Raw genomic sequence first — 26,634 nt, forward strand, 5'->3', positions numbered from 1 at the left:
CCTGTGCTGTTACAGTCTCCCCGGGTGGGGGGAATGGCTGGTGCTGTGGCTGGATGCAGAGTGTGCAAGCTTCTCCCCTTGTTCCTGGGAGGTGCAGGGTGGTGGGTGGCAGTGTTCCATCCCTGCCTGCCCTCCCAGTCATTCTTGATGGGAAAATTGCTACTGTATGGAGATGGAGATCTATCTATATATCTATAATTTTCAGCAGCATAAATCCTTTTGACTAAATGCACATGAATGTGGTTTAAAGGAAGCAGGTGATATGTGGTCAAATTTCTGCCCTCTGATCTACACTACTTAGTTCCTACTAAGTTTGCATTAAATTTTGAGATCTGTACACATTACTCTAAAACAGGAGCTGGTCCTACGCAAGTATTCTCAGCTTTGAATTTAGGCAGTCTTAAAGTAGCTGGAGTGATGGGTATAAATTTAGCTTGATTTTTGTATTTCTTTGATAAATGTACAAGGAAGATGAAATGAACTAAGTGGATTAAGAAACTAAGTTTGTAAGAGTGTTACAATTTCTGTATGTAAATAGGATGACAAAAGGGAAGAACCCACTTCAGAGGCATGATGTGGCAAGAGAGGATGAGTATAATTCAAAATGTGGAAACTTCTGTGATATACCAAAAGGATTTGGTTATTACTTTGTTATTACTTTGGTAGTTCAGAGCTAATTTTGCTGGAATCCTGTTTTCAAGCTTTTGACTACATTTCTAATGGGTTTAAGCTGTGATTATATTTTCTTCTATTAAAAAAATGGATCACTGTTTGTTAAATTTAGTTTTCGCCAAATTTGTGTTAAACAGCTCCATGTGCCCAGACCACCTGGAAAAACTAACCATTCATTCAAATAGAAATAATAATAAAGATACCCTTTTGTTTCTTAGCACTTCACAGGGGTTTTGAAATCTGCAAAGCAAACATACTACATTGTTAACCAAGGCATGGTTAGAAAAATGTCTCAGAAGCTCAGTTTGTAGATAAGTATATCAAAATGGGCAGGAGTTGCCAAACTATGGCCTGGGCGGCCTGTGTGTGTGGCAAGCTGCAGTTTGAGGAGACGGGGCAGGGAGCAGAAAGCAGAACAGCAGGTCAAACACAGGAAGCCAATTGGAGTGGCACTCCAGGCATGGGAGGGGGCTAATCAGCCTCTACTGTGGTGAGGAGACTTATGCTTTTGGTGCTGATGTACTTTTTTTCTGTAGGTAAAGTAGATTTGAGTTTTGTTCTCTTGGCAAGTGTTCAGCAGAGTTTAATTATTTTTCTGTCACTTCTGTCATTAGGGTTATTGACTTCAACATTTCAGTGGTGCAGAACATGGATTCTTTTTATTGACCAAGCCCTTGCATAGTTGCTTGATTAAAGATATATTTGTAAATTGATCCCTTCCTAGTTTTGTTACAGTGAAGTAAGTGTACGATCAGCATTTACCCGTTAACTAGGTAATGCGTCAAAATGGCTATAAAACAACGATGCAGCATCTGGTTAAGAAAGCCCGTGCTTTGATTTAGTTAGCCTATAAGGTACACATCTATCCTGTGTTCTGCATGACTTCAGACTAACGTGACTAACTACCTCTGTCTGTAAATAAGATCAACACATGCCACTGCAGATTTCCTTTCTGCTATTATGTATTGTTCCTGTGTGGCAAGTTAGTTCATCATAATAGGGTATTTTGGAAGCCTGATTTTCATTTTCTGTAGGACAGACACTTTTTTTATAAAAAAACAAAACAAAAAACCCTTTGCATATTACTTCGGGCTAAGTAACCATTATGCTATTTGAAGATGCTTATCAATAATATAAAAATCCAAAACTACTTGGAGAGGCAGAGGCCTTATTTCACAAAAGCAAGTAACAATATAGAGAAGTTGGCTTGAAGGAACAATATGGAATAATGTTTAATTTTATTTTTATGTGCATTTAATTTTGTGAGGTTTCTACAGTTTACCATGCAAAAAATAAGGAGGATTAATGATCTGTAAGAACTCTGCTTATTTAAGCAGTGGGGCCTTCTGTCTCTTGTAGAACTAGTGGCCATCGCAATGTTTTTACGTTAAGGGTTGCTATTTGGCTTTCCATAATTCAAACCTTTAATGTCTTCATTTTTTGTGGGCCTTTTCTTTAAGCTTTATTCCTCCCCCTGCCCGCACCCTTTCCACGCTCAAATTTGAAGTTTTACAATTCTAGCGAGGGGCAAGATGTGTGAATGAAGGTGGCTGACTGTAGATTTTTAGAACTGTAGACAAGCTTTCATGGGAGTGGTGGGGACTGGAAGTTTTTTTCTTTCTGTTAATCAGTTGAGGACACCTGAGGTGTTACAGGATCATCTATATTAATGGCCAACAATTAATTCTCTTGAGTGTGATAACTTCCTTTGCCACGTCACTTTCCTGGTAACCTTTTAGTAAAGTTGTATAAATTGCTTTTGTTAACAAATATGCAAATAGAAGTTGCTTATAGATTATGGGCTCCTGTTAAGTAAGGAGGATGATGTTTAGATTTGAAATTGCAAATATTACAATGAGCAGTTAATCCTTTTAATACATTGGTGTTTAAGAAAAGTAAGTCTTTTGGGTTATGGGTGTACCAATAAAGACTTTTTTTGGCTGATGCTTATAGCTGATGATTAACCAACCATATGAGCTGATGTCAATTCAATAACCAATGTTTAGTAATAGTGCAAGACATTTAAAACTACTGACATAACCCTGCTCTGGCCCTCAATGAGGAAGGCAGTGACTACCTTATTCCCACACATTGCCCCCTCACCCATGGCTCCTACCCACAGCCCTGCTTCCCACACGGCCTGTGCTGCTGTCCCAGGTGGGCGAGACAGACCCTCATGTGGACAGCAGCACCAGGTGTTTGAAGCCCCAAAGCATGCCACTGCCTCAGCACTGGTGGACCCTGCACAGCCAAGCTCAACCACATTTTGCAAAGGCATCTGATGCCTGGTGGAATGCAGTGTCCCTCGCACAGTGCCTTACTCCACCTGCATGCAGCCTGACATCTGTGTAGCAGCCCCAGCACTTGGGCCCCTGCTGCATATACAATGTTGCCATGGCAGTGGCAGCGGCAGCAGGAGCTGGTAACAGTCCCTTTGTTGCTGAGTGTAGTGCCCTGTGACCGCTCCCTGGCGTCTCCTCCCTCTCCCACTGCTTGCAGGGACCTGTAGTCTGCTGTGGGCTCGGGCTGGCAGTGGGGCACAGGGACTAGACTAGGCTTGCCAGGTTGCTCCAGGAATGTGGCTGTAATTATCGGCTACAACAACCAAAAAAGCCAATAGCCAATAATGTAATTTCTTCTTTTATTGGTGCCTATCCCAAAGCCAACCAGTATATTGGTGCACCACTATTCTGGGTCTCTTCCCTTTGCCACCAATCCAGCATACTGACATTTTAGGGAATCCTGTGGTGGCTCTAAACGGGTATCGCTGTCTTGTAACAAAACTCCATTGAGTACTGTAGTTTTTAAAATACCACTCTAGAGCCTTGGTGGCATGTTCAGTTCTACAGGGCTAATATGACTGTTTTGGATGGTTAGTTCTGATCTTTAAAAGTGATGGGGAAGGGAGCTGCTTGTGTCAAAAGCAATCTTATTTCAATGGAAACATTTCTCATTACAGATCCTGTATATCCTTTGGACCCAAGAATCGTTCAATTGGAGCTGCAGCTAAAAGCCAAGTAAGGATTTTATGTTCAAGAATTACCTTAACCAAAAGCAAAGCTACTGAAAACACATTACTTCTGTATTAGTTAGTATCTTCTCATATATGAAGATGCATACAAACACTTACTTATTTTTAAGTGAAATCCTAATCGTTGTATGTTAAATTTTTATTTAGCTATTCAGTCTTTAATGCTAATATAATCTGTCATTATTTTGGGTAGGGGATTAAGAGCTTATTACTTTTCATAGTAAAAGGTATAACTTCCCCCTTAAGTGCTTAATGATGAAAATCCTGTTGGTCAATGTGAAATACCAGATTCACAGTTACTTGTGGATTGGATACCCATGGTGGGTACCTTGTAAGTTTTATTAACATGATTTCAGGCTGTTCTTTCCATCCGATCCCAGGTTTCATGGATCAGGTGCATAGGTTTGAGTGCACAGTTAATCTTGTAGGGCACATAAAAATTGGTTTGCGTAACTTGCTTGAGTGCCTGATTCTTCACACTAAGTGGCTTTCTTTTTAACATTGTTTGCATATATATTATCATTTCATTGGAACAGTTAGACCTGAACTGAGTTCACCGAGAGTTGAATTAAGAGCTCAGGTTAGGGGTAAGGTAAGGTTTTGTTTGTGCTGCATGTGTGGCAGTCTGGCCTCAGCAGCCTTACCCAGGGTCCTGGGGCCCTCCTGGGGCTGCAGCTGTGGCATGAAGCCTGGCCATCAGCTGGTGGGTGGCTTCAGCTGGCTAGGGTCTGGTTTTGGGTGATATACGCTGCTGCCACGTATGCTGTCCCACTTTTCTTTTGGCATGGGTTTACTTGACCCTGGGATCTCCCTGCATCAAAAAACCACCTACTCTGCAAGGTAGCGGTGTGGGGAATGCCTGCAAGTGCAGTGTCTGGTGCTGCAGACAGGTCTGTGGTGCCGCATACTGCACGTCTTTGCCTGTCTGGATGGAGCCTTAATGTCTAGAATCCTGAAGATGAGACACCAACATGGTGTACTTGTAACCCTTTATTTGTTTGATTTTATTATTATTATTATTATTATTATTATTATTATTATTATTACAGGCTTACCTTGCTTTATGCTGTACATGCATTCCTGGAAAACAGCACATAACTCGAATTCACATACAGGGAATCCACTTTACAGTGTAACAAATAGGGATATGGTCCAAGACCTCCAGTGTACTGACCCCCAGACCCGTTTCTACTACTTTTACAAAACAATTTTGGTACTCGCCAACAGCAGACAATACACACAAATACAGGGCACTATCATGACGGGGATAGCAACTACAGAAACACATAGTGCAGACAAAGAGCGAGGAGCACAGATCCACACAGGAGACTTTGTGCATCACTCCGTACTGCACAAAGAAGCTGACTGTGGACTTCCACCGCACCGATCGCATAAGAGTGAATTTATATATTGCATGTGACAAATTTTTGGTATAAAAAGGGTCATCGCATGAGAGTGAATTTGCACATGGAGAACCAGCATAAAGCAAGGGAAACCTGTATTTCTCTTGCTCTTGAGTTGAATGCAAACATCTTGCTGGAATTTCTCCTGCGTGTGCTTGACCTGTTTCTCTAAGATTTTACTGTTTTGTAGGTGCATCACTGGTGCAGGAAACGGTTAATATGAAATTTGACCTCTGATCACTGGATTCCTGGAAATTAAAACCAAGTTGCTTTTTAAAGGCAGTTATTAAAATCAGGTTGGAGTTGAAGTATACCATCTACCTGGTACAATAGCTGCCTAACTTGCAGTCCCCTACCAGTTTTTTTCCCTCAGTATTTTTAAATGTATTCCTCTCCAGTTTTTCACAATTCTTTCAGTAGCAAAGGAAAGGTGACCAGACATGCAGAGTCCATGCTAGAATTTGAAAAAGACCCAAAATTCCTGCAAGAATAATTTGGGAGATCAGAGTCTGTTTACATTTTGGCTGTTTTAGCTGCTGCCTTGTCGTGACTGAAAATACAAATTACAAAATCTGGCAGGGAAGACTAACAGAAACATGTAGTTTTCTTACTTTTTGTTTGAAATTTAGAAGGTCCCCTGCCACTTTGTATTAATGATCTTTCCCCCTATTTAGGTTATTTCAAATGCAAAGAACACAGTACAAGGCTTTAAAAGATTTCATGGCCGTGCATTCTCAGATCCCTTTGTTCAAGCTGAAAAAGCCAACCTTGCCTATGAACTTGTTCAGCTGCCAACAGGCTCAGCTGGCATCAAGGTGAGTCAGATACACTTGGAAAAGACTCATGGGGGAAGGCAGTGGTGGTGACTTTACCACTTATCTATTTTTGTAACCTTTGTATTGGTACCTCTTCTACCTTTGTGAACGGGGAAAATCTTTACTGGTGAATTGAGGGCCAGTTTTGTTTGAGATCTCTCTGAAGAACTAAAATTCAAAGCAACAATTACTTTAAGCCTATTCCTCAACTTAAAACTGCCTTCTGAAGTGAACCTGAATATTTCTTTCATAACTTGAGAACAATAGACAAACAGACTGTCAACAGACAAATTGACTAGGACTGTAAATAATATTGTAAAGAACTATGCAAATTTTCTTCTTTGCCTAGAACCTGAACTCTCTTGATTTCTCACTTGGAGCAGATGTTTCTGACTAACAAACCATTGGACAAACATGTCCATACAGGAATTAAAACCTGGATTACTCTCTTTCACTTGTGGTCTACTAATCCTTGATTTGAACTCTGTTAGTGGCATTTTTTAAATTCTGCCTTTAAGAAAACTACTCTGTTTCAGTGGCACTTTTTTTGCACTCCATGGTGAGTTTGGGAGAAGAAGGGAGTACAGAATACAGGATTTACTACCGAGGTTTCAGGTGCAGCCCAGAAAGAGGAGATAAGCAGAGTATTTCAGACTTTTATGTTTTACAAAATCTATTCAGTAGTGATTTGAATTATTTTAATTTGGAATATATGGTGGGGCTTTTAAGCCTATTCCTTTGAACAACACTGAGTGAACTGTCTATTTTCTCCATCATTTTGGACCCTGAAAAACTGTACCTGGGATACCTCATTTGTATAATTATCCTTTTTCAAATTGACTACTGGAATCTCTCAAGTTCTCAAATGTCAACTTGTATGAAATTTAAAACTGTCCTTAATTTGTCCTTCGAAAGTTGCGTGGCAAAAGCAGGACAGTTCAGTGTTGGTGGGCAGTAGAATTGAAGAAATATGCTTTTGTTGTTAGGCTTGTTTTCCTTAAAGATAGGCTGACTATATCCAGGGTTTCTATATCATCTGGGTAACTTGGGACATTGCGGTAGTTGCCTGCATACCTGCAAAATGCTCCACGCCATTCCAACTCTTGCCCAGACTGCCCCGTGCCCCTGCGTTTCTGGAATGCCCATTAATTCTTAACTACCAGGACTTTTGGTTGCCCTCATTAAACGCCACTTATATTTCTTTGGCAGGTTCATGCCAGGTTGTTTCATTTGAGCATTGTTCATGTAGCTTATTCCTTAAATGTGTCTTTTTCCGTAAAGGTTATGTACATGGAAGAAGAAAGAAATTTCACTGTTGAGCAGATAATGGGGATGCTTCTCACTAAACTAAAAGAAACTGCAGAGAATGCACTTAAGAAGCCTGTACTTGACTGTGTTGTTTCTGTAAGTAGTTGATGGTAAACTTAGTTTTTATACTAAACTTGGCTCTGTAGTTCTGTTGAAGTCTGGTGGCAAAACTAGAATATTCAGTGTTCTTGCTTTCTCTGTTGAACTGACTCTGACTTGCATCTTTCTCTGTAGCTCATTCTGCTAACATTAGAATATATCACAAACTGCTGCTGTAGGTGTTTGCACTCTGTGTTGACTAAAATCAGTGAATGAAAGAAAGAGAGGGTCTTTTTAAGTAAGCAAGCCAAGCATTTCTTTGTTCCACAAAATGCTTGCTTTTCCTCACTTGGAACACTTCAAAACAAGTTTCAGACATGAAAGAACTACTCGAAGTAAAACATCCTTTGGCCTCAGTACCAGATATTTTAAACTTTTTTTTTTCTGGTGGTTCAGTGTAGGTTTTCTCTTCTAAATTGGATTTCTCAGCCATGTACAATTCTTGCAGGTTCCATGTTTCTATACGGATGCAGAGAGGAGATCGGTGATGGATGCTACGCAGATTGCTGGACTTAATTGCCTGAAATTAATAAATGAAACTACTGCAGGTAATTTTGTTCCCTTTAACTATTGCAGTTAATAAGGCTATGAGACTTCATTCCCTGATGATGTCCTTATGGGCAGGGAATAGTGACGGTTAACTCAGATGAACTCTAAAACTGATACTGGTGGCTCTCAGAAGTTCCTGGGTTACTTCTATGGTCCTTTATCTCCAGATGATTTTGAAGCTATTAATTGTATTTCAATACATAATTGTAAGAACATCTTATTTTATATGACTACTTTGGAAGAATAATGCTATATTTTTATAAGTGCTCTTCCATACTATTACCCTTCTAGGGGATTTGGAAAGGATCTAGATATAATCTTATTCAAACCTTAATATAGTCATTGCTTCAGTAAATGCAGGCTTAAGAAAACAACACCCAAATTGTTGAGTTACTATGGTGTATAGTGTGTTGATTTATGTCTCTCTGTCTAGTTGCCCTCGCATATGGAATCTATAAGCAAGACCTGCCTGCCTTAGAAGAGAAGCCAAGAAATGTTGTATTTGTGGATATGGGACATTCTGCATATCAAGTTTCAGTATGCGCATTCAACAAAGGAAAACTTAAAGTAAAGAATCTTATGAATCCATTTAATAGTAAAAAATTCCATATTATATTTATGGGAAACAATAACTGAGACTTGTCTTAACCCCAAGCGTGTACAGATAGCACAGTTTAGACTTTAAAGTTCTGTCTTTCCAACTAGAAAGAAATCTATTGTGTTGATTTCACATAATTGTTGAATCTTGATTCCTTAAACTTCTTTTGAAGGGTATAAAAAAAACTTTTTTTACAGTATTGGGCTATCTTAATCTTAAGATGTGCTATATTTCTGAAAGGTGCTCAAGTTTGGTCACAAATATCAGAGTAGGAATTACTGGATACTTACTAGTAAATTTGCCTAATCTGATTCTCATAAGGACTTTAGTTTTTTAATTTCCTGTGAGCACTGTATTAAGTGTGAATGAGGGTTAAGCAAGCAAAGGAAGCTGGTTGAGTTGAAGCACAGTTGTCCATGCGTTTTAAGTTTCCTCTGGTAAGATACTAAAAGGCCTCTTTGCCATAAGATAGAGCGGTTAAATGCTGTAACCTTCCTGTAGTAGGCACACTTTGCAATCTGTATTGTTCCTTTTAGCTGAATAAACAAGAGTGTATTATCACGGGAGCTCAGTTAGATTAATGCCTTGAGAACTGAAAACTAAGCTAAAGACTTTGGAATGTACTCTGGAATTTCAGTGAGTTATGTACCTAATTAGAAGGCTGCAGTGTGCTTCAAGATCAGATTCATTTTATGAAAATACTTGGTTATATTAACAGTGTGAAACACCAGGAATAGTATGTATTTAAGGGAAGCTGCTAATAAGTACAAACCTGAAGAGCTGGATAGGGCCCTTACATTTAATTTTCTACATTGACTACAGAATAGACTTGGAAGGCACTGAGACTTGGAAGTCTCATTACATTCAAATAAGTTAGATTTGAATGTAAAATAATGCAGCACCAAAATTCGCTCTTACTGTGAGTCTGGGTCAGAGCAGAGTGAATATTAAGTCAATAAGCTATGATCACGAAGGAACTCTTAAAACTGGAATTAATCTTGTAGAAACTGAGGGAGGAGGCCTCTTTAGACTGGGGTGAGGTATATGTGCATATGCAGGTGATAAAGTAGTTTTTTCTGTGAAATTATCTTTAATTCAGACAAATTGGAAATAAAGGATTTTGTAGATACAAGGCTGTAAATGAATGAAATGAGCACTCTTCTGCTAGAGGAAAGCATGAAGAGGACAAATGAGTTTATTTTTAGCTTGGTATCGCACCCTCATGACGTACCAAATATTAAATGGGGTTATGACTCGCCTGTAGTAAAGGTTTAGGGGAGAGGTTGAAAACCTTCCTAGCAACTAAGTCAGAGTGAGTTATTGTAACTGTCTCCACCAGTATTCTGTGTGTTGCTACGCTTTTCCAGATGTTTCTGTGCTGTTTGGAATAGCAGGCACCCCAAGTCTAGTATTAGACTTGAAGCTGACACCAAGTTATTCTGCAACACAAAGGCAATGATCTTCTTTGAGGGAACATGTCCCTGTTGCTCTAGCTGCTTGTTTCACCATACAAACACGTGGTGAGATTGAGTTGCCTTTTGATATTTGTGGATACTGAAACTTTTTATTTCCATGTTCTTGCACAGGGAGTCTGTCTGTACATATGGTTGGAAGTGAGTGGATTTGCTCTGTGGCTACAGAAAACTAATGTAACTGTCAAACTATTACACAGTTCTTTTGCTATAACAGGCTACTCCATTTTGGGGTGTTCAGTAGCAGGTAACTGATGTAAACAGATACGATACGACTTGCTTAAGAATCCGACCAGCTGTGTTACATGGTAACTAAAGTGTTACCCATTTTTACAGTACTGGCCAGGGTGAAAGACCAGATGCATCCCTATGAGTACACCAGCTAGGTAATGCTGTTGTATTCTTAGTGACACATATGGAAGAAATAGCTTTGTTTCTTCTTGTGAAGTATACCAGAACAACATGGAATGAATTTGCTAATGGGAGGCAGACCAGTTAAAGAATTGGGATTTTGAGGGGCAGGAATAAAAGGCTAATACTTGGTTCTTTTTTCTTCTAGTAGCAGAAAGCTGTAACCGTGCTGCTCCAACACGAGGCATTTTCCCCACCAGTGGTGGCAAGTGCAGAATAAAACTGGGCACTGTGTTGGATTCTGGTTTTGTTCCTACCATTACTACAAAGAAAGAACCGTGTTGGAGCAGCCAGGTGTGATACCTCTAGACAGAATCTTGATGTCAAACTAATCTGCGTGTTCAGGCAGCGATATTGTTTGAAATGTAGTTATCCGTAGGCTTTGAAGTAGTTTTTTTTTAAGTTAGTTATGTTCAATCTTTGAAATTGTTGGCTGCTGCTTCTAGGTTCTTGCCACGGCATTTGACGCCACACTTGGAGGAAGGAAATTTGATGAGATGTTGGTTGGCTATTTTTGTGAAGAGTTTGGGAAGAAATACAAACTTGACATCAAGACAAAGATTCGTCCATTGTTGCGGTTGCATCAGGAATGTGAGAAATTGAAGAAGCTGATGAGTGCTAATGCTTCTGACCTCCCAATGAACATTGAATGCTTCATGAATGACATAGATGTTTCTGGAACGATGAACAGGTATTTTCAGTTTCCTCTATAGAAAGTCTGAGTTCCAAAAAAAAGTGCAAAAGGTAATAATACAAATGTGTGTCCTTTGCTATTTTTAGGTTACGTACGTAAGCTGTTGGCATCAGAGTACTTACCAGTGACTGGGAGCCAAAGTTTACTAATGTCCAATTTTTTTTCAAGGAGATGTGGGGGGTTGGCAGTTTTGAAAGGTCACAGTTTAAATAGTGAGTTATCCTGTAGTCCTGCATGGTATACCTCAAAGCAAGATTTACTTTTGAGATGAGCAAGTGCTAGAAGACTTGAATTACTAAGATGGCAATTTGTAGAACACTGAAATTTGGTAGTACTAAACCTATTACCTTTTTAGTTGCCAATAAAAATAAAGATGGCGAGGCTGTCAAGAAATAGCAGGTGCTAGTTTGCAAATGGCAATAGTGGCATTTTGTAGAGTGAAAGAGGGAATAGTGTAAACTGACTTTCACAGATTTTGTAACTACTGTTGAGGTCATGTGATCACTTGAACAACTTAAAAGCATGCTGTTCAGACTTCAGTTCTAACTTCTGTTCAACAGTAGGTGCGATTAAAGAGGCTTTTCAGATTAGTGTTTCAATTTCAGTTCAGTATTTCAAATTGCTGCAGTGAACATGCATACTAACACAAAATACTTGTTAGAAACAAACGGTTGTAATGTAATATAAGGCAGGGATTGTGTGCCAGTAGTGCCCTTAGTACGCTGGGACTGCAATACTGACCAGAGGTTCTCGGCAGCATCCTAACATAAAAGATGTCTGATTTTTAGGAGGGGTTAAGAAGCCTAAATATCTCTTGAGAATGGGACATCTCTTAGAAGTATAAACTAAAATGCCTGGTTCTTTGTTGCTGTAATTTGGAAGGTGTTCAAAATTACATTTTGCAGAATGTTCAGCTTTTATCTATCAGTATAAAAATTAATGTTGCATACACCTCCTCTGCTAGTTCTATAGCAAAGGAACACTTTGAAATATGTTGTTACAAAATGTTAAATTTGCATCTTTCTGCAAATATAAAATGTGCTTCGTCATTTGTTGGAAACGAAAATATCAGTTATGATCTCTTCCAACAGGAGTAAATTTTTAGAGATGTGTGAAGGTCTTCTGGCTAGAGTAGAACCACCTCTTCGTAGCGTTCTGGAACAAGCCAGTAAGTATACAAATATTCTGTTGGCTCCAGTGTCTAATGGTGCACACAAAGGAGAAGATATCCGTGGGGATCATTCTCTTTAGATGTATGCCAAATCTAAGTGTCTTAATTTGGCAGACTTCATTTAGTTGCAATTTGAAGTTGCATAAAAATCTGACACATACCTGGGTAAATAGGGTGGATACCTGTGTGCATGTAGCAAAATTTCCAGTAAAATCTCTAGAAAGCATAATTCATTTAGTAGTATCTTGTTTAAACTTATTTTTGCCCATTTAAGAGCTTCGTTGTGATGGAAAAGCCTAAACCAATATATGTAACTTTTTCTAGAGTTAAAGAAAGAGGATATATATGCAGTAGAAATAATTGGTGGTGCTACAAGAATCCCTGCTGTAAAGGAGAAGATCAGTAAATTTTTTGGTAAAGAAATCAGTACAACATTGAATGCAGATGAGGCTGTTGCTCGAGGCTGTGCACTGCAGGTAAGAAACACTGCCCATGTGCTATAAAGGCCTGATAATTTTAAATATAGGATGGTTGAGCCTAAGGGTATAACAGATTACTATCAAGCAGTAGGAGATTGGTCCTCCCAAAATTCAACTTACTTCTAGCAAGTAAGTATACCAACAGAAGCAGCAATGTAGTAGAGAATGGTTTGTTCCTTAAACAGCTTCTGTAGGTTGAACTATCAGTCTGGCATAAGGGAAACAGTGCAACCAAAAGATGAGCATGGTTGCCTGGAGTTAGAGAGGGATTCTAGTCCAGCAATTTATGAAACGGTTTTTATTATAAATGTGACACTTAATTTCTTTCATTTGTCTTCATTGTAAGCTATGCTGGGCACTTTTGGGGGAAGAATGACAAAAAATAAAATAATCAGTGGTACCTCCTAGCAATTGTTTGTGCTGTTATGTTTAACAAAGTTAACAAGCAGGTCTGTAAAAGATGAGCTAAGATTTTATAGGGGAAATGTCTTTTAGTTGCACCAGTGTGCAAGTAAAACTTTTGTTTAGGTTAGAATTGAGATAACAGCCTGACTTTAAATTATTGTAAACGAAAAGTACATGCACGTTCAGCCAGCAAGCAACGCTAATATCATTGCTAGAATTACAGATCTGAAGTCACTGCTCATCCCTAGCTAGAAGCAAATTCTTGATGATTTCTAACTTTGAGTGCTAACATACCTTTAAAAATATTTTCAGCCATGTTGCTTTCTTTTAGCTTCTAGTGAGGTTGAGTAACTAGTAATTTAAACTACTGACTCTGTATTTAATCTTTTTGCCACTTGTATATAGTGTACCTGTTCTCAAAGCACTGTTTGTTTATGGTACTCGGTAACCCTGGTGGTTTGTCCTCACTAATCCATCTTTTTTTACCCCTATCTTGACACTAAAAATATAGTGGATAAATTATGACTAGAATCAGAAAAATTAACAAATGGGCTTGAAATTGAGTTATACACAAAGTCTGGTTTTATACAAATATGCTTACCTGTTGTGGAGATGCATGACAGTCAAAATATAAATTAGACACTTAGTGAGTTTAACTTGGAGTCAACTTAAATGTTAAGTAGCTTAGTCATTTACCATACCTAAAGAAACAACATAACTTGTTATAGATAACTTCATATTTTACAATTTGATGGATTTTTTTGATGTTTTTATAGTGTGCTATTTTGTCTCCGGCTTTCAAAGTGAGAGAGTTTTCTATCACAGACTTAGTACCGTATCCTATTTCCTTACGATGGAATTCACCAGCAGAGGAAGGGATAAGGTAAGATTTAGTGTTACCAAAAATATTTGCATGCCTATGGAAGCTGCTAAACTTTAAAGCAGGTTATTCTAAAAGTGCCATCTCAAAAGTTCAAATACCGAAACTTTGACTCATGAAAACAATGAAAAGCAGTTCTCTAATTTATCATGCTCAGTGCTTTGGCTTTCTGCGGGTGTGCAGTCTTCTTTTGTATCATTGCTAATTAGAGCCCTTTTGTAATGTGGTTAAGGTAAAGGTGTATTTTTTTTCTAGGAAACTTTTTTTTAAAATCACTCTAACTTCAGCACTTCTGAATTGCTGTATTTCCCTTACTTTGTAATTTCTGTTTATTAGTGATGATTTTTATTTATTTTTCCCAGTGATTGTGAGGTCTTTCCCAAGAATCATCCAGCTCCATTCTCCAAGGTCCTCACGTTCTACAGAAAGGAGCCTTTCACTCTGGAAGCTTACTACAGTTCTCCCAAGGAACTGCCTTACCCAGACCCTGCTATAGGTATTTAAGAAAGGAAGGAGAAATAAGAACTCCTTCACTTAAAGAATAAGTTTTCTATATTTTTCTAAAGTACTTTTGAGCCTTCCTTCTGATCCTTTAGATTTGGGCTTTTCCCATCCCACTGCAACAGCTTTAGTATTGACAACCAATTTGTTAAGACCTGATGTCTTGGGTATAAGTGTTTTGTATAAACAGGGTTATGACTTTTTAAACTGATGTGACTGGAGGAGAAAACCTTTAAATTTTTCACCAGTTAATGGAGGAGAAATGTGTGCATCAAAAAAATATGTAAAGGCTAATAGCTGGGCAAGGCTGAAATGGGGTTTATTAAATTAACCCACAGCCATCTCGGTACCAAACTTCTGAGGTTTTAAAGTGTATGCAGGATATAAGGCTAACTCTTCAGTAAATATCCTTTTGTGACTAGTCAAAGAAGCCAAAATCATTAGTAGTCAGGATCTAGGCAGCCAAAAGCCAGGGCTAATGGGGCTTATCCCCCCCCCCCCCAACTGGGCTGGCAACAGCAGCTGCGCAGCACCCCTACCATACACTCCACTGTCACGTGCACAGTACCAGCATATGCTGACTCAAGAACAGCCCTGTGGGAAGGAGGGGTGGGGTCAGGCAGGCATGCTCTGCACCCTGTCCCCAATAATATTTTCTCATGCTGCTTATGAGTCAGGATTTAGTAATGTTCACTTTCATATTAAATTATCCTGTTTTTTTTTTTTTTTCTGGGATTTTAGCTCACTTTTTGGTCCAGAAGGTCACACCACAGACAGATGGATCCAGTTCAAAAGTGAAAGTCAAAGTCAGAGTAAACATCCATGGTATTTTCAGCGTTTCCAGTGCATCTTTAGTGGAAGTTCACAAATCTGATGAGAATGAAGAGCCCATGGAAACAGACCAGCATGCTAAAGAGGAAGAGGTAATGCATTTTATGGCTATGAAGGTCTCCTAGACACCTGTTAATTCAACTCGGTCCATATTTCAATAGAAGCCAGGGCTAGCACATTTTAATTTTTGCGATTTTAATTTGAAGATCTGTATCCTTTTGCAGATACTAGTTTTAAGATAGCAGAATATTTTGTAGATCTATTAATTAAAATGTGATAGTTTTTTGGATTTTGTTAATCTGTGGCTTCTGAAGCCAGGTTACGTTACAAGTGAATGTATTGTTCTTTAAAAAATGTATGCATCACTTAAAAATGATATTACTTAAGTCTGTTTAGGAGAAGCTCATACTTTTACGGTAATACAGGTTAGGATTGAAGAATATTGCTAAATACAGGGAAGCTAGTAAGATCTATTTATTCTGTGTGCATACACACACACTAACATTATTTTAAAGTGGACTATTTTATGGTCTTGTGCCATAGACAGCCTCTCTGGAACAACCCCTTACAGCGGTAACTGTTTGTTCTTGTAATTGGGGGTGAGAATTTGCAGTAGTAGATGTTTTGTATTCAAGTGAAAGCTAAATGGGGCTGACTTAACTGTGCTGCTTCATCACAGGATAAAATGTCCTGGCCTAGCTCTCACTGTAGGCTAAGAACAGTGAAGCAGCTGTGTGCTGTGGAGCAGCTGAGTGCTCAAATAAATGGTGTCTTGATAAATGCCAACACTATGTAAAGATTAGTGAACCTGCCTTAGACATGCTTGTGCTTGGACAGAGTACCAAAGAATGGACTGGGGAAGGACATAGGCTGGTGTCTTTTAGTCCCCAGTTCTGCATCAATATTAATGCAGTCCTTGTCCCACCCTCATGGAGGGTGCGGCGGGGGAAAGATGAGGGACAAAGCAGTGAAATGGGCCAATGCCCTTTCAAGAGTCTCTCCTAAACTAAATTTCAAAACTACTTGCAAAATTAATTTGGTGAGCTTATTAAAATTAGTAGTCTTAAACAGTTGAGAAAAGACCCCCTTAAGTGCTTCTTAGTGCTTCTGTTACTTGTATCCCAGTCTACAGTGTGTTACTAAGGGTAACAAGTTGAGCTTTGATGCATGTGGGTATGGTACTCCGAGATGGAAAACTCTCCAGAAAATGCACTGGACTGGTACTGGTACTGAGCCCAGCTGTAGTACTTCAGTACTTGGAGCTGCAATACATAGTACTTGTGTAGCCATGGTATCTTCCACTTTGGCAGCTAATTCTATGGTACCTGTTGCCAGGGTTCAAGACTACTTTGATACCAAAATGTTGTGCTATGCATAGGGGTCTTACTGATAGGCCTGATAGAGAAATTTCCTCTGACTTTGAGAAACTGAATGGGATGCCAAACCACTAGCCTTTGGAGGCTTATGGAATCCTGTATTAAGTATTCCATATATAAAGGCAAGTTAGAGACAGGACCATCTCTCCCTTGGAGGCATGTTCTTTCTCTTTGTCAAATATAGTGATAAATGATTCCCCACAAATCCATGTGTTCTTCCAGAGGCTGTTCAGATACGTTTCCAGATACGTAAGAAAATTAGTCTCAGTTGGCATTTTACTAAAGTACTTCTGATTTCAGAAAATGCAGATTGATCAGGAAGAGCAACAAAAGACTGAAGAACAACAACAAGCACAAACTGAAAATAAGACAGAATCTGAAGAAATGGAGGTATGTACTGTATTTTTTTCACATACAGCATATTGTAGAATATAATACACACCTTGTATTTGGGAAGTCAGAATAAATAATTTTTTCCCCCAGTTATGACTGCATAGAGCAGGAGCAGAGCCTAACTTTCAGTTGACTTGCCCTCCTCCTCCTGCTTAACAGAAGCTGAAACTAACAGCTACTGAATACTGGTCCCCAGTGATGGATCTGTGATTTTGAAAAGAGCTGAACTGTGTCCAGGGGCATAAAATTGGAGAGACCAGGAGTAGCTAGTAGACAGTAATATTGGCCTAAGAAAGTTTAGCCTGATTAATAGAACATTTAAAATGAAGTGACTATTGATAACACGTGTGGGGTAAAGAGCAAAGAACTGTTAAATCAATTGACTCCCTCAACTTCTTGAAGAGTAATGCTACAGTTGTTGCACTGTGGAGCAAGAATAAAAGCAGGGTGCTGCTATGCTGGAGAGAACTAGCTCCCCAGCTTAATGCATGCACACACACAGTTTTGAGGGACTGATTGCTGTCGGGACCAGGTGCCACCCAGCTGTGGCGTGTTTTGCCATCCTTGGGGCACATAAAGGAACTGCAGTGGCTCTGCAGCTGGGGTGCCTGTCCACACAACCCAGGCAGTGGTGGCTCCTTCCAGCTGCTGCTGCCACTAGTCCCAGCCTCGCGGTATTGATGGAAACCTGTGCGTGCAGCCCTGACCAGAGCGTCCTGTGCCTGCTCCACTCTCCTGGGCTGAGCAGCGGCAGTGGCTGCCAGGCAGTAACTGTTGCTCAGCACAGGGGAAAAGTGGCCCCTCCCCCTCACCACCACTGGGTAGTTCTTGGTGCAGCCCCTGGAGCATGCACCCCACTGAGCTACCTTGCTGCTCTACCACTGTCACTGCTGCCTCTGGGCTGCCCAGTGCGGCAGTGGTGACAGTGCAGAGCAGCTACAGGGCAGCCCAGAGGTGGCGGTGATGCAGGGCAGCTTGGTGCAGCATGGATTCAAGGGGCTGCACCAAGAACTACCTGGCAGTGGTGAGGGGGAGAGGCAGCTTTTCCCAGTTTCTGCCCAGTGCCGCTGTTGCTGCTGCTGCTCAGTCTGGATGGGAGAGTCCACAGCAGGCATGGGGCGTGCTGGGTCAGGGCTGCGCGTGTGGGTACCCACTGGTACTGCGGGGCAGGGAGAGGTGGCAGCAACTGGAAGGGGTGGCCCCAGCCCTGCTGTGTGCCCAGGGGATGACAGTACACACCATGGCCGAGCAGTGCTGAACAGGTGTGGGGCAAGTTGGGGCTGCATGCTGTTGGTAGTGGTGGGGAGGTGCTGCAAGGTGCATGGGCTCTGGGCTCTTGCAGGGCAAGGGCAGGTGCTGACTGGGGGGGCTCCCATGCACACCCCACAACCACACCCTCCCCGACATCCCCCAAACTCGCACCTGCACACATCTGTGGGGAGCCCTGCTCACTTACACCCACCCACATGCATACCCCCAGCCACCTCCCCTTCTGCACACCCTGCAATATGCAAGAGTAAGACTGCGTTTTGAGCTATTATGCCATCACCATACACAGTGCAAACACAGATCAGGACAAATTTTTTTTAATAAAATTAAAATGTTATTGTGGTTGTTTGATTTTTAATGTGTTTGTATGTTTGTTTTTCTGGTTCCAAGAAGGCAAACCCCCTTCCCAAAAGGAGTACTTCTGGGGCCTTCTAGTGGCAAAGGTTAGGGGGTAGGCCTTCTGGTCCCAAGATGGCAACCAGGGGGTGGGCTGCATGTCAAGGAGTGGGGTCCTCCATAGCTCAAGCAGCCCTCCAGCTGAAATAATTACCTGCTTCTGTTCTACAGGTTGCATAGCTGCCAAACCAGGATCTCTCATGGCTAGCACACAGTTTTGGTTAAAAAAAGCAAACCAAAAATTGTGGGGGTTGGCAGTTAGAAAACTGAACTCAAATAACAGCAGCATTTTGGTTATATTCTATTTTGAACCTATTTAGCCTTCATGTTTAAGACAACTTGCCGTAGAATTTCACTTTTTGCCAAACTGGAGAGCTGTTAACTTTCAGGACTGTCTCTCAGAATTTCATTAAAAGAATGAAGTGGGACTGAAAGATTAACAAGGTGTAGGTAAAGACCATGAAAGGAAAACATAATACAATTATGACTTGAATAAGTGTCCCTTCTAGTGACTGTGTTTTGGGTTTTTTTTCCTTTCTTTTAATGCAGACATCTCAGGCTGACTCAAAAGATAAGAAAGTGGATCAGCCACCTCAAGCAAAGAAGGCTAAAGTAAAGACTACTACAGTGGACCTTCCCATTGAGAATCAGTTGGTGTGGCAGATTGGAAAGGACATGCTGAATTTATACATTGAAAATGAGGTAAATATAACTGAATCATATGTCTGCCTCTACCCACAAATTGATCCAGACAGCTGGTCATGAGGCATACTCTGTTCCAACTGGGAAATGACAAAATGGGATGGTAGGGTAAGCAGATATCATAGGCTGTAAGGCTGGCAGGGACCTCAGAAGATCATTGGGTCCAGCCTCCTGTACCAAGCAGGGAAGTCGCCTTGCTGGAGTCAGGTGACCCCAGCAAGGTGACTGTCTAGTCTCCTCTTTAAGATTTCCAGGGTAGGTGATTGCACCACCTCTGGAGGGAGCTTATTCCACCATCTGAACACCCTGACTGTGAAGAAGTTTTTCCTAATGTTGAACCTGAATCAGTCTTCCAGGAGCTTGTGGCCATTTCTTCTGGTTTTCCCTTCGGGTGCCCTGGTGAATAATTGCTCGCTGAGCCCTCTGTACTCCCCTAGTGTAGCAGTAAGCTGCTATCATGTCCCCTCTCAGCCTTCTTTTCCTGGGGTTGAACAGTCCGAGATCCCTCAGCCTTTCCTCATATGGCTTGCCTTTTAAGACTCTGCTCATATGGGTTGCTCTTCTTTGGACTCTCAAGCTTGTCCACATCCTTGTTGAAGTGTGGCACCCAGAACTGGACACAGTACTCCAGCTGCGATCTCACCAGTGTTGAGCGCAAGAATCGCCTCCTTGGCTTTGCCGGGGATGCATCGATTTGATGCATGCCAGAGTATGTTTGCCCTATTGGCTACAGCGCTGTGCTGCTGGCTCATGTTCACATGACAAGTAAAAAAAGAAACAATGACTGACTTTCTCCACAAAGGACAAACTTTAGCAAGTTTTTCAGCCCTTTTAGACCGTGGTATAAAATAGCCACTTATCAAGGGCAGGAACTGTTGTTTACTTCAGCATGTTGTACAAATTGGATGGAATTTAAAATGTATCACCTTGTGAACCAAAACATAGGCAACATGACAAAAGTTGTAGAACCCACAACTGAGGTGTGACACGGATGGTTGCGGCTTTCCTGAGCACCTCCTTTGTGTCGTGCAAGGTTAGTACTTTTAAAGGTCTAAAAAAGCATGTTGCATTGATAGAAAGTAGATAAGAGTTGGACTCTACAGGGGTCCAACTCCTCTTTAAGCATCTCTTGCTGCCATTAGCAGGGTGTGTTTGCACATTTTTATTAAGTTGATTTCTTACTTCCTGAGTTGAGTAGTATCTAGGGAGCCATTAAAATTTGATTAATAAAGGTTGCTCACCTCGAAGAACAACTCCTTACAAGGAAAGGAACTGCGAGAAATGAACTGTTTAAAAGATCATGGTATAAAATAGCCACTATCTTTTTACAGTAGTATAAGGAATCCAGTATGATGGATCATCTGTATTGTAGAAGGTAGGGTAGGTTTGCACCTTTATAAATCAGTGGTGCTCTACCTTTTGGCCCTGGAGCTTGGATGAATGGCACATGGCCTGTCAGTGAGCTGGACTGAGTCACAAGCCACCTACCTGGGTTTAGGCCCTGCATGCAGGGCCTTATTATCCATCTTGCAGGGCTTCCTGCAGGTTTGGAAATTGGGCAGCAGGGGATCAGTAGCTGCTGCCACTGCTTCCCCACCACCAAATTTTCAGACCTGGGGGAGCCCATTGGGCTGGATAATGCAGCTAATTTAATCGGATGGTATGGTTAAAGTCATCCTTCCTTTATAGAAGAAACAGCATGATGACAAAGCAGAAAATGCACCTTTTCAAACTAAAGATGCTTAGTATTTCTCTGCAGTTCTTTCTAGAATATTTTAAAGCCATAAAAACACGTTCATTTTAAATGAACAAAATGGACACGTGGAACAACACCCTAACTAGCAACTTCAACAATAGAAGGGTTCCTAGAGACCTAATTCCTTTTAAGGGCATCCCTAATCAGGACTAGTCATCTTGGGAAGCAAGCTGCTGCTCAAGAAACCCACATGTAAGGTAGTAAGTCATCTTGATTGAAGTGCCAGGTTAGGACTTCACACCTTGTTGGTGTCATCTGCTTTTTTCCATGACCTGTTGAGCATGGACAGATGAGCTTGTTGTAGAAATCAAATTCTTACTTTAATAGAGAGAATGTCAGATGTTCTGTACTAAAATTATTCTTCTCTATGGCCTTAAATATTACTGTTTTTTAAGTTACGATTGGTCTCAGCTTTGGACCCAGAGAAACTCAAGATTTTTCCAACCAGATAGTAGTTATTGTATGTTTTAACAGCTAAACTAAATAAAGCAGTTGACCTTATAAGGAAGTGAGTAACAGATTTAATTTTTTTCCCTTTTTTTTTTTTCTGCAGGGTAAAATGATCATGCAGGATAAGTTGGAGAAGGAGCGGAATGATGCCAAGAATGCAGTAGAAGAATACGTGTATGACATGCGAGACAAACTTTGTGGCATTTATGAGAAATTTGTTTGTGAAGATGTAAGTACAGACAAATTAACTAATTACTTGGGATCTAATATTACAGGTGCACTGATATGTCGGTTGCCTATCAGATTGGCACTGATAAAAAGGGAAATTTACATTATCGGCTATTGGCTTTTTTTCGGCTGTTATAGCTGATTTAATGTTTATTGATAATTACACATTTTGGCCAGGGCCCCCAGGTGCCTGGCTTCCCTTGGGGAACGGTAGTTTTTCCCTTGTAGGCAGGCAGCATTCTAGCCTGCTAGGGATCCTTAGGGATGCCAGGAGTGAGATGCAGGGGATGCTGTGTGCATGTGCATGGCTGCACGCTTGCACAAGGCCAGAAGTACAGCTAGGCAGTATTGAGAGCAGCTCCCTGCAGGTAAGTCTGTGGAGGGGAAGCAGTGTGGGGTGGGGAAGGGAAGGAGTGCGGGCGGGAGGGAGGAAGTAGGGCTGTGGCTGGGGGCGCTGCCCAGTGAGGGCAGTGCATAGGACCCAGGGTGGAAAGCAGGATGGAGCCAGGGAAGGCTCATCCAGAGGGTGTGGGGGAGGGCAGTTCCCCACCACTGTGTGCACCCCCCTGGTGGAGGCATGGGGCAGCATGTGCCCCACACAAATCTGGGAGGGGATGCACCCCCCCCCCAAGGAATGCTCCCAATTCTCACCCTCTGGACTTAACTTGCAGTCTTTCATTCCCATAGGGGAGAGAACCCTGATGATGATGCTAATTAACCAAATGATAATTAGCAAATTATCACGGTACACCACAGATTTGTGCACGGGGCAGATGCAGGCTGCCCACTGGTCTCGGGGCTTTCCACCTTGCTGCCTTTGCCCAGGGAGCCTCGCACTGGCTGCATGTCCACTGCCCACTGGGCAGCAGTGGGGGCAGGAGGTTGTGCCTTGTGCTGCCAGGTGGGCATGGGGCATGCAGCTGGCGTGGGGCTCCTGGGACAAAGGCGGCAGAGCAGAGAGCCCTGTGCCCCTGGAGGGCAGCTTGCATCTGTCCCATGCACAAATCTGTGGTGTACCATGATAACTTGCTAATTATTTTGGCTAATTGGAAGCATCATCAGGGTTCTTTCTCCTCTGGGAATGAAACTCTGGAAGTTTAAATCCAGAGGGTGAGTATTAGAAGCATTCCTTGGTGGGTTGTATACCTTTTGCCACTTTTTCTCCCCCTCCTCTGATTAGACTACATTAATGCTGTGAATTGAGCAATTCTTAAATTTATAATCCATCTTCAGATGTGTGAAATCTTATTCCTTCTCACTTACTGTATTAGGCATACTGGCTCCAAATGGCCTATTATATTAAAGCCAGGCCTACAGTAGAATGTTCTGCAACACAGTCTCTCTTTATTTCAATTACTATATAGACAAAGAAATGAAACTAAACCCCGAATATAAAAATGTACTTCAGGTTCTATAACTTATTTAGTTGGGGAAACTAATACTCTTTGCCAGTGTAGTATAGACATAACTAATTGAAACAAGTCTGTAGTGCAGATAGCCTTGATAGAATGACTTTCTACTGTTTGCCTACACTTCATACAATATCATAGAAAATGAGGGTTGGAAGGGACCTCAGGAGGTCACGTCTAGTCTACCTCCTGCTCAAAGCAGGACCAGCCCCAACTAGATCAGCCCAGCCAAAGCTTTGTCTAGCCAGGTTTTGAAAACCCTCAAGGATGGAGCTTCCACCTATCTGGGGAAAACTGTTTGAATGTTTTATTACCCTTTTAGTGAGAACATTCTTAATATGTAGCCTAAACTTCCCTTGTTGCAACTTGAGACAATTGCTCCTTGTTCTGTCATCTGCCACCACTGAGAACAGTCCAGCTCCATCCTCTTTGGAGCCACCCTTCAGGCAGTTGAAGACTGCTATTATGCTTCTCTTCTCTGGACTAAACAAGTCCAGTTCCCCAGTCTTTCCTCATAAGTCATGTCCTCCAGCCCCCTAACCATTTTTGTTGCCCTCCACTGGACTCTCCTTAATTTGTCCACATTCTTCTTGTAGTGGGGGGCCCTGAACTGAACACAGTACTCCAGATATAGCCTCACCAGTGCTGAATAGAGGGGAAGAATCTCTTCCCTGGACCTATTGGCAACATGCCTACCAATGCAGCCCAATATGTCTCTTGCTTTCTTTGTAACAAGAGCACACTGGCTCATATTCAGCTTATTGCCCACTGTAACCCCCAGGTCCTTTTCTGCAGAGCTGCTGCCCAGCCTGTCAGTACCCAGCCTGTATTGGTAGATGCGATTATTTTGTCCTAAGTGCAGGACTTGCACTTATCCTTGTTGTGAACCTCATAAGATTCCTTTTGGCCCAGTCCTCCAATTTGTCTAGGTCACTCTAAAATGTCCAAATTCCAGTTTGTTAGGACTCACAAAATTGTTCTTTTTCGTCAGCTATTTCAGGAATATTCTCAATCTATTTTAAGATGCAGTTTTTTCTTTGCAGAGTATATACAGGTAATATTGTATACAAATGAATGACTTCTGGGAATTCAGTATTCTGCAATGTTTTTGTTCTTAGGATCGAAATAGTTTTACTCTGAAACTGGAAGACACAGAAAACTGGCTGTATGAAGATGGGGAAGACCAACCCAAACAGGTTTACATTGATAAACTAACAGAACTGAAGGTAAGGGATTCTCCACTAAGTGAAGCCTTCTAATCTCATAGGGTCCCCACATACAGGGGTGTGCATTTGCTGCAGCACAAACTTGTGCCGCTGCTTTTTGCTGTTGTGTGTACCCCTGACCATTAGGTTTGCTGCAGGGCAAAATGCCCCACTTCAGGGAAACTGCTGTTTCCCTGCTCCCCTGCTGGAGCACCCAGCACCCAGTGTGCTGGAGGAGCCAGGGGACATGTAAAAGAGTGGAGGTGCTCTGGCCAGATGCCAGAACATCTCCCTGGAAGGCATAGCCTCCAGTTGCTCTGGCACATGCTCCTGGAGTGTGCACCACACCATTTTTCTTATTTTTTATTTTTGTATTGGTAGCTTCCCGTAAGAAACTTTGCTGCACTACAAGCAGTCTTGAGTAGGGCCGAGTTAATGCATAGGCAAACTAGGCATATGCCTAGGGCCCTAAGTGAAGAAGTGTTGCTTATTTTACATATTATAATTGACTGAAGAAGGAAAAAAAAAAGTAATATAAAAATTTCATCTTCAGCTGGTGGCCCACAAGTTTGTTTGCCTAGGGCCCACTAAAGGGTTAATCCGGTCCTGGTTTTGAGGTGCCACAGACTGCATTGGCATGCTCAACTGGATATGCCCACACTAGCATGCTCATCTGGATGTGCCTGCACTGGCCTACAGAGTAGGTGTTGTTTGAACCTAGATGAGCTGGCATGTAGGGCTACCTCCAAACCTTAGAAAATACTTAAATTAGCAGTGGAAGTCCTTTTTTCATTGAGATGAAAATGAGATAAATGCTTCTGGTGGTCCGAGTATTGCATTGTGTGGGCTTTTTCATCAAAAGTTGCTTGGAAGAGTAGACATGGGAAATGCTACTTGCTTTTGAAAGGTAATAGTACTTCTAACAAGAAAATAATTTTTATAAATCAAGGTTATGGATAGATACTTTGGAAACTAGAAGAAAATGCTACCTGGCAAGTAAAGATTCTGTTTTGGCAGTAGATGATGCTTTAATATCTCTAGCTAGAATAGTGAACAGAAAGCTTTATGTAACTGAAAGAGTGTATAATGTTAAATGTTTTTAAATATAAAAAACTAATTAGATATTTATGCTAGAGCTTCCAAATCTGGCTTAAGCTGTCCTGATTTGATTTCCATTCTTTCCTCCCTCCCCCCAATCTCAGGATGTTTTTATATATTTATATTTTGTAATAATGGTAAAGGATGCAGTAAGTCACTGATACTCAACATGTGGGGTATAGCCTCTAGAAGAGATACAGTCCTAGCCAGGAGCAGGAGGAAAGGCAGATGAACATCTGTCTTCCTCTAGTCTTAAATTTCTTTTTAAAAAGCAGCTGCAGAGAATCTTTCAACAAGTGATTTGGGATGAATCAAAGTAACAAGCTTTCCCCATATTGAAGTTGGTGTCAACTTTTGCCTGTGATCAGATTGTCAGTACTTAATGATTACACTTCCAGTAAAAGCACATAAAGTGATGACTTCTGAAAAGCTAAAAAGGATAGCAATATGTGGTATGGCCAATAATATGAACTGACTCATTTTTCTATAGTGTTGGGGAGGGCTTAGAAATTTCTAAACCATTTTAAAAGTTATGTCATCAATGTGAGGCAAGGATTTCTTTGGGTGATGATAGAATTTATTGGGCCAGTTGTATAGTTGGGATGGTTAGATAAGCTTTTGAGTGCATGACATGTCTCTAATGCCATGCATTCAGAAGCTCATCTATCTCTATCCCAACTATGCAGTTGGTCCAATAAATGGTGTCACCCTCAAAAATCCTTGCCTCAATTTTATGTATCATCATGACTACAACATTTATTCTTAGTATCATCCAGTATGGCATCAAGAAATTGCTCTAGATCATATATAATGCTGTAACTTCTCTTTAATTTTTTTTCTCAAACTTTCTTGTGTTTTCATTTCAGGCTTTGGGTCAGCCTATTCAAGCAAGGTTTCAAGAATCTGAGGAAAGGCCAAAAGCATTTGAGGACCTTGGAAAGCAAATACAACAATACATGAAAGCTGTTCATGCATTCAAAGCAAAGGTATCTTCCCACTTTTCTGCAAGGAAATATTATACAAATGTTGTCCT

The 26,634-nt window shown here is 41.1% G+C and overlaps 1 protein-coding gene across 1 annotated transcript in view; it reads left to right on the forward strand.

Moving 5' to 3' along the window:
* HSPA4 (heat shock protein family A (Hsp70) member 4) overlaps positions 1-26,634 on the forward strand; it is a 36,844-nt gene that overhangs the window by 8,440 nt on the left and 1,770 nt on the right. Inside the window, exons 2-17 of the mRNA XM_019506350.1 lie at positions 3,632-3,689; positions 5,781-5,921; positions 7,203-7,325; positions 7,777-7,876; positions 8,311-8,444; positions 10,805-11,049; positions 12,144-12,220; positions 12,548-12,699; positions 13,884-13,990; positions 14,350-14,483; positions 15,230-15,411; positions 16,996-17,085; positions 19,303-19,455; positions 21,765-21,890; positions 24,417-24,524; positions 26,468-26,587. Of these exons, the coding sequence (XP_019361895.1) occupies positions 3,632-3,689; positions 5,781-5,921; positions 7,203-7,325; positions 7,777-7,876; positions 8,311-8,444; positions 10,805-11,049; positions 12,144-12,220; positions 12,548-12,699; positions 13,884-13,990; positions 14,350-14,483; positions 15,230-15,411; positions 16,996-17,085; positions 19,303-19,455; positions 21,765-21,890; positions 24,417-24,524; positions 26,468-26,587 (2,050 nt within the window). The remainder of the gene's footprint in view (positions 1-3,631; positions 3,690-5,780; positions 5,922-7,202; positions 7,326-7,776; positions 7,877-8,310; positions 8,445-10,804; positions 11,050-12,143; positions 12,221-12,547; positions 12,700-13,883; positions 13,991-14,349; positions 14,484-15,229; positions 15,412-16,995; positions 17,086-19,302; positions 19,456-21,764; positions 21,891-24,416; positions 24,525-26,467; positions 26,588-26,634) is intronic.

This window comes from Gavialis gangeticus, unplaced genomic scaffold (genome assembly GCF_001723915.1).
Source record: "Gavialis gangeticus isolate Ggan-Ray unplaced genomic scaffold, GavGan_comp1, whole genome shotgun sequence".
Classification (NCBI taxonomy): Eukaryota; Metazoa; Chordata; order Crocodylia; family Gavialidae; genus Gavialis; species Gavialis gangeticus.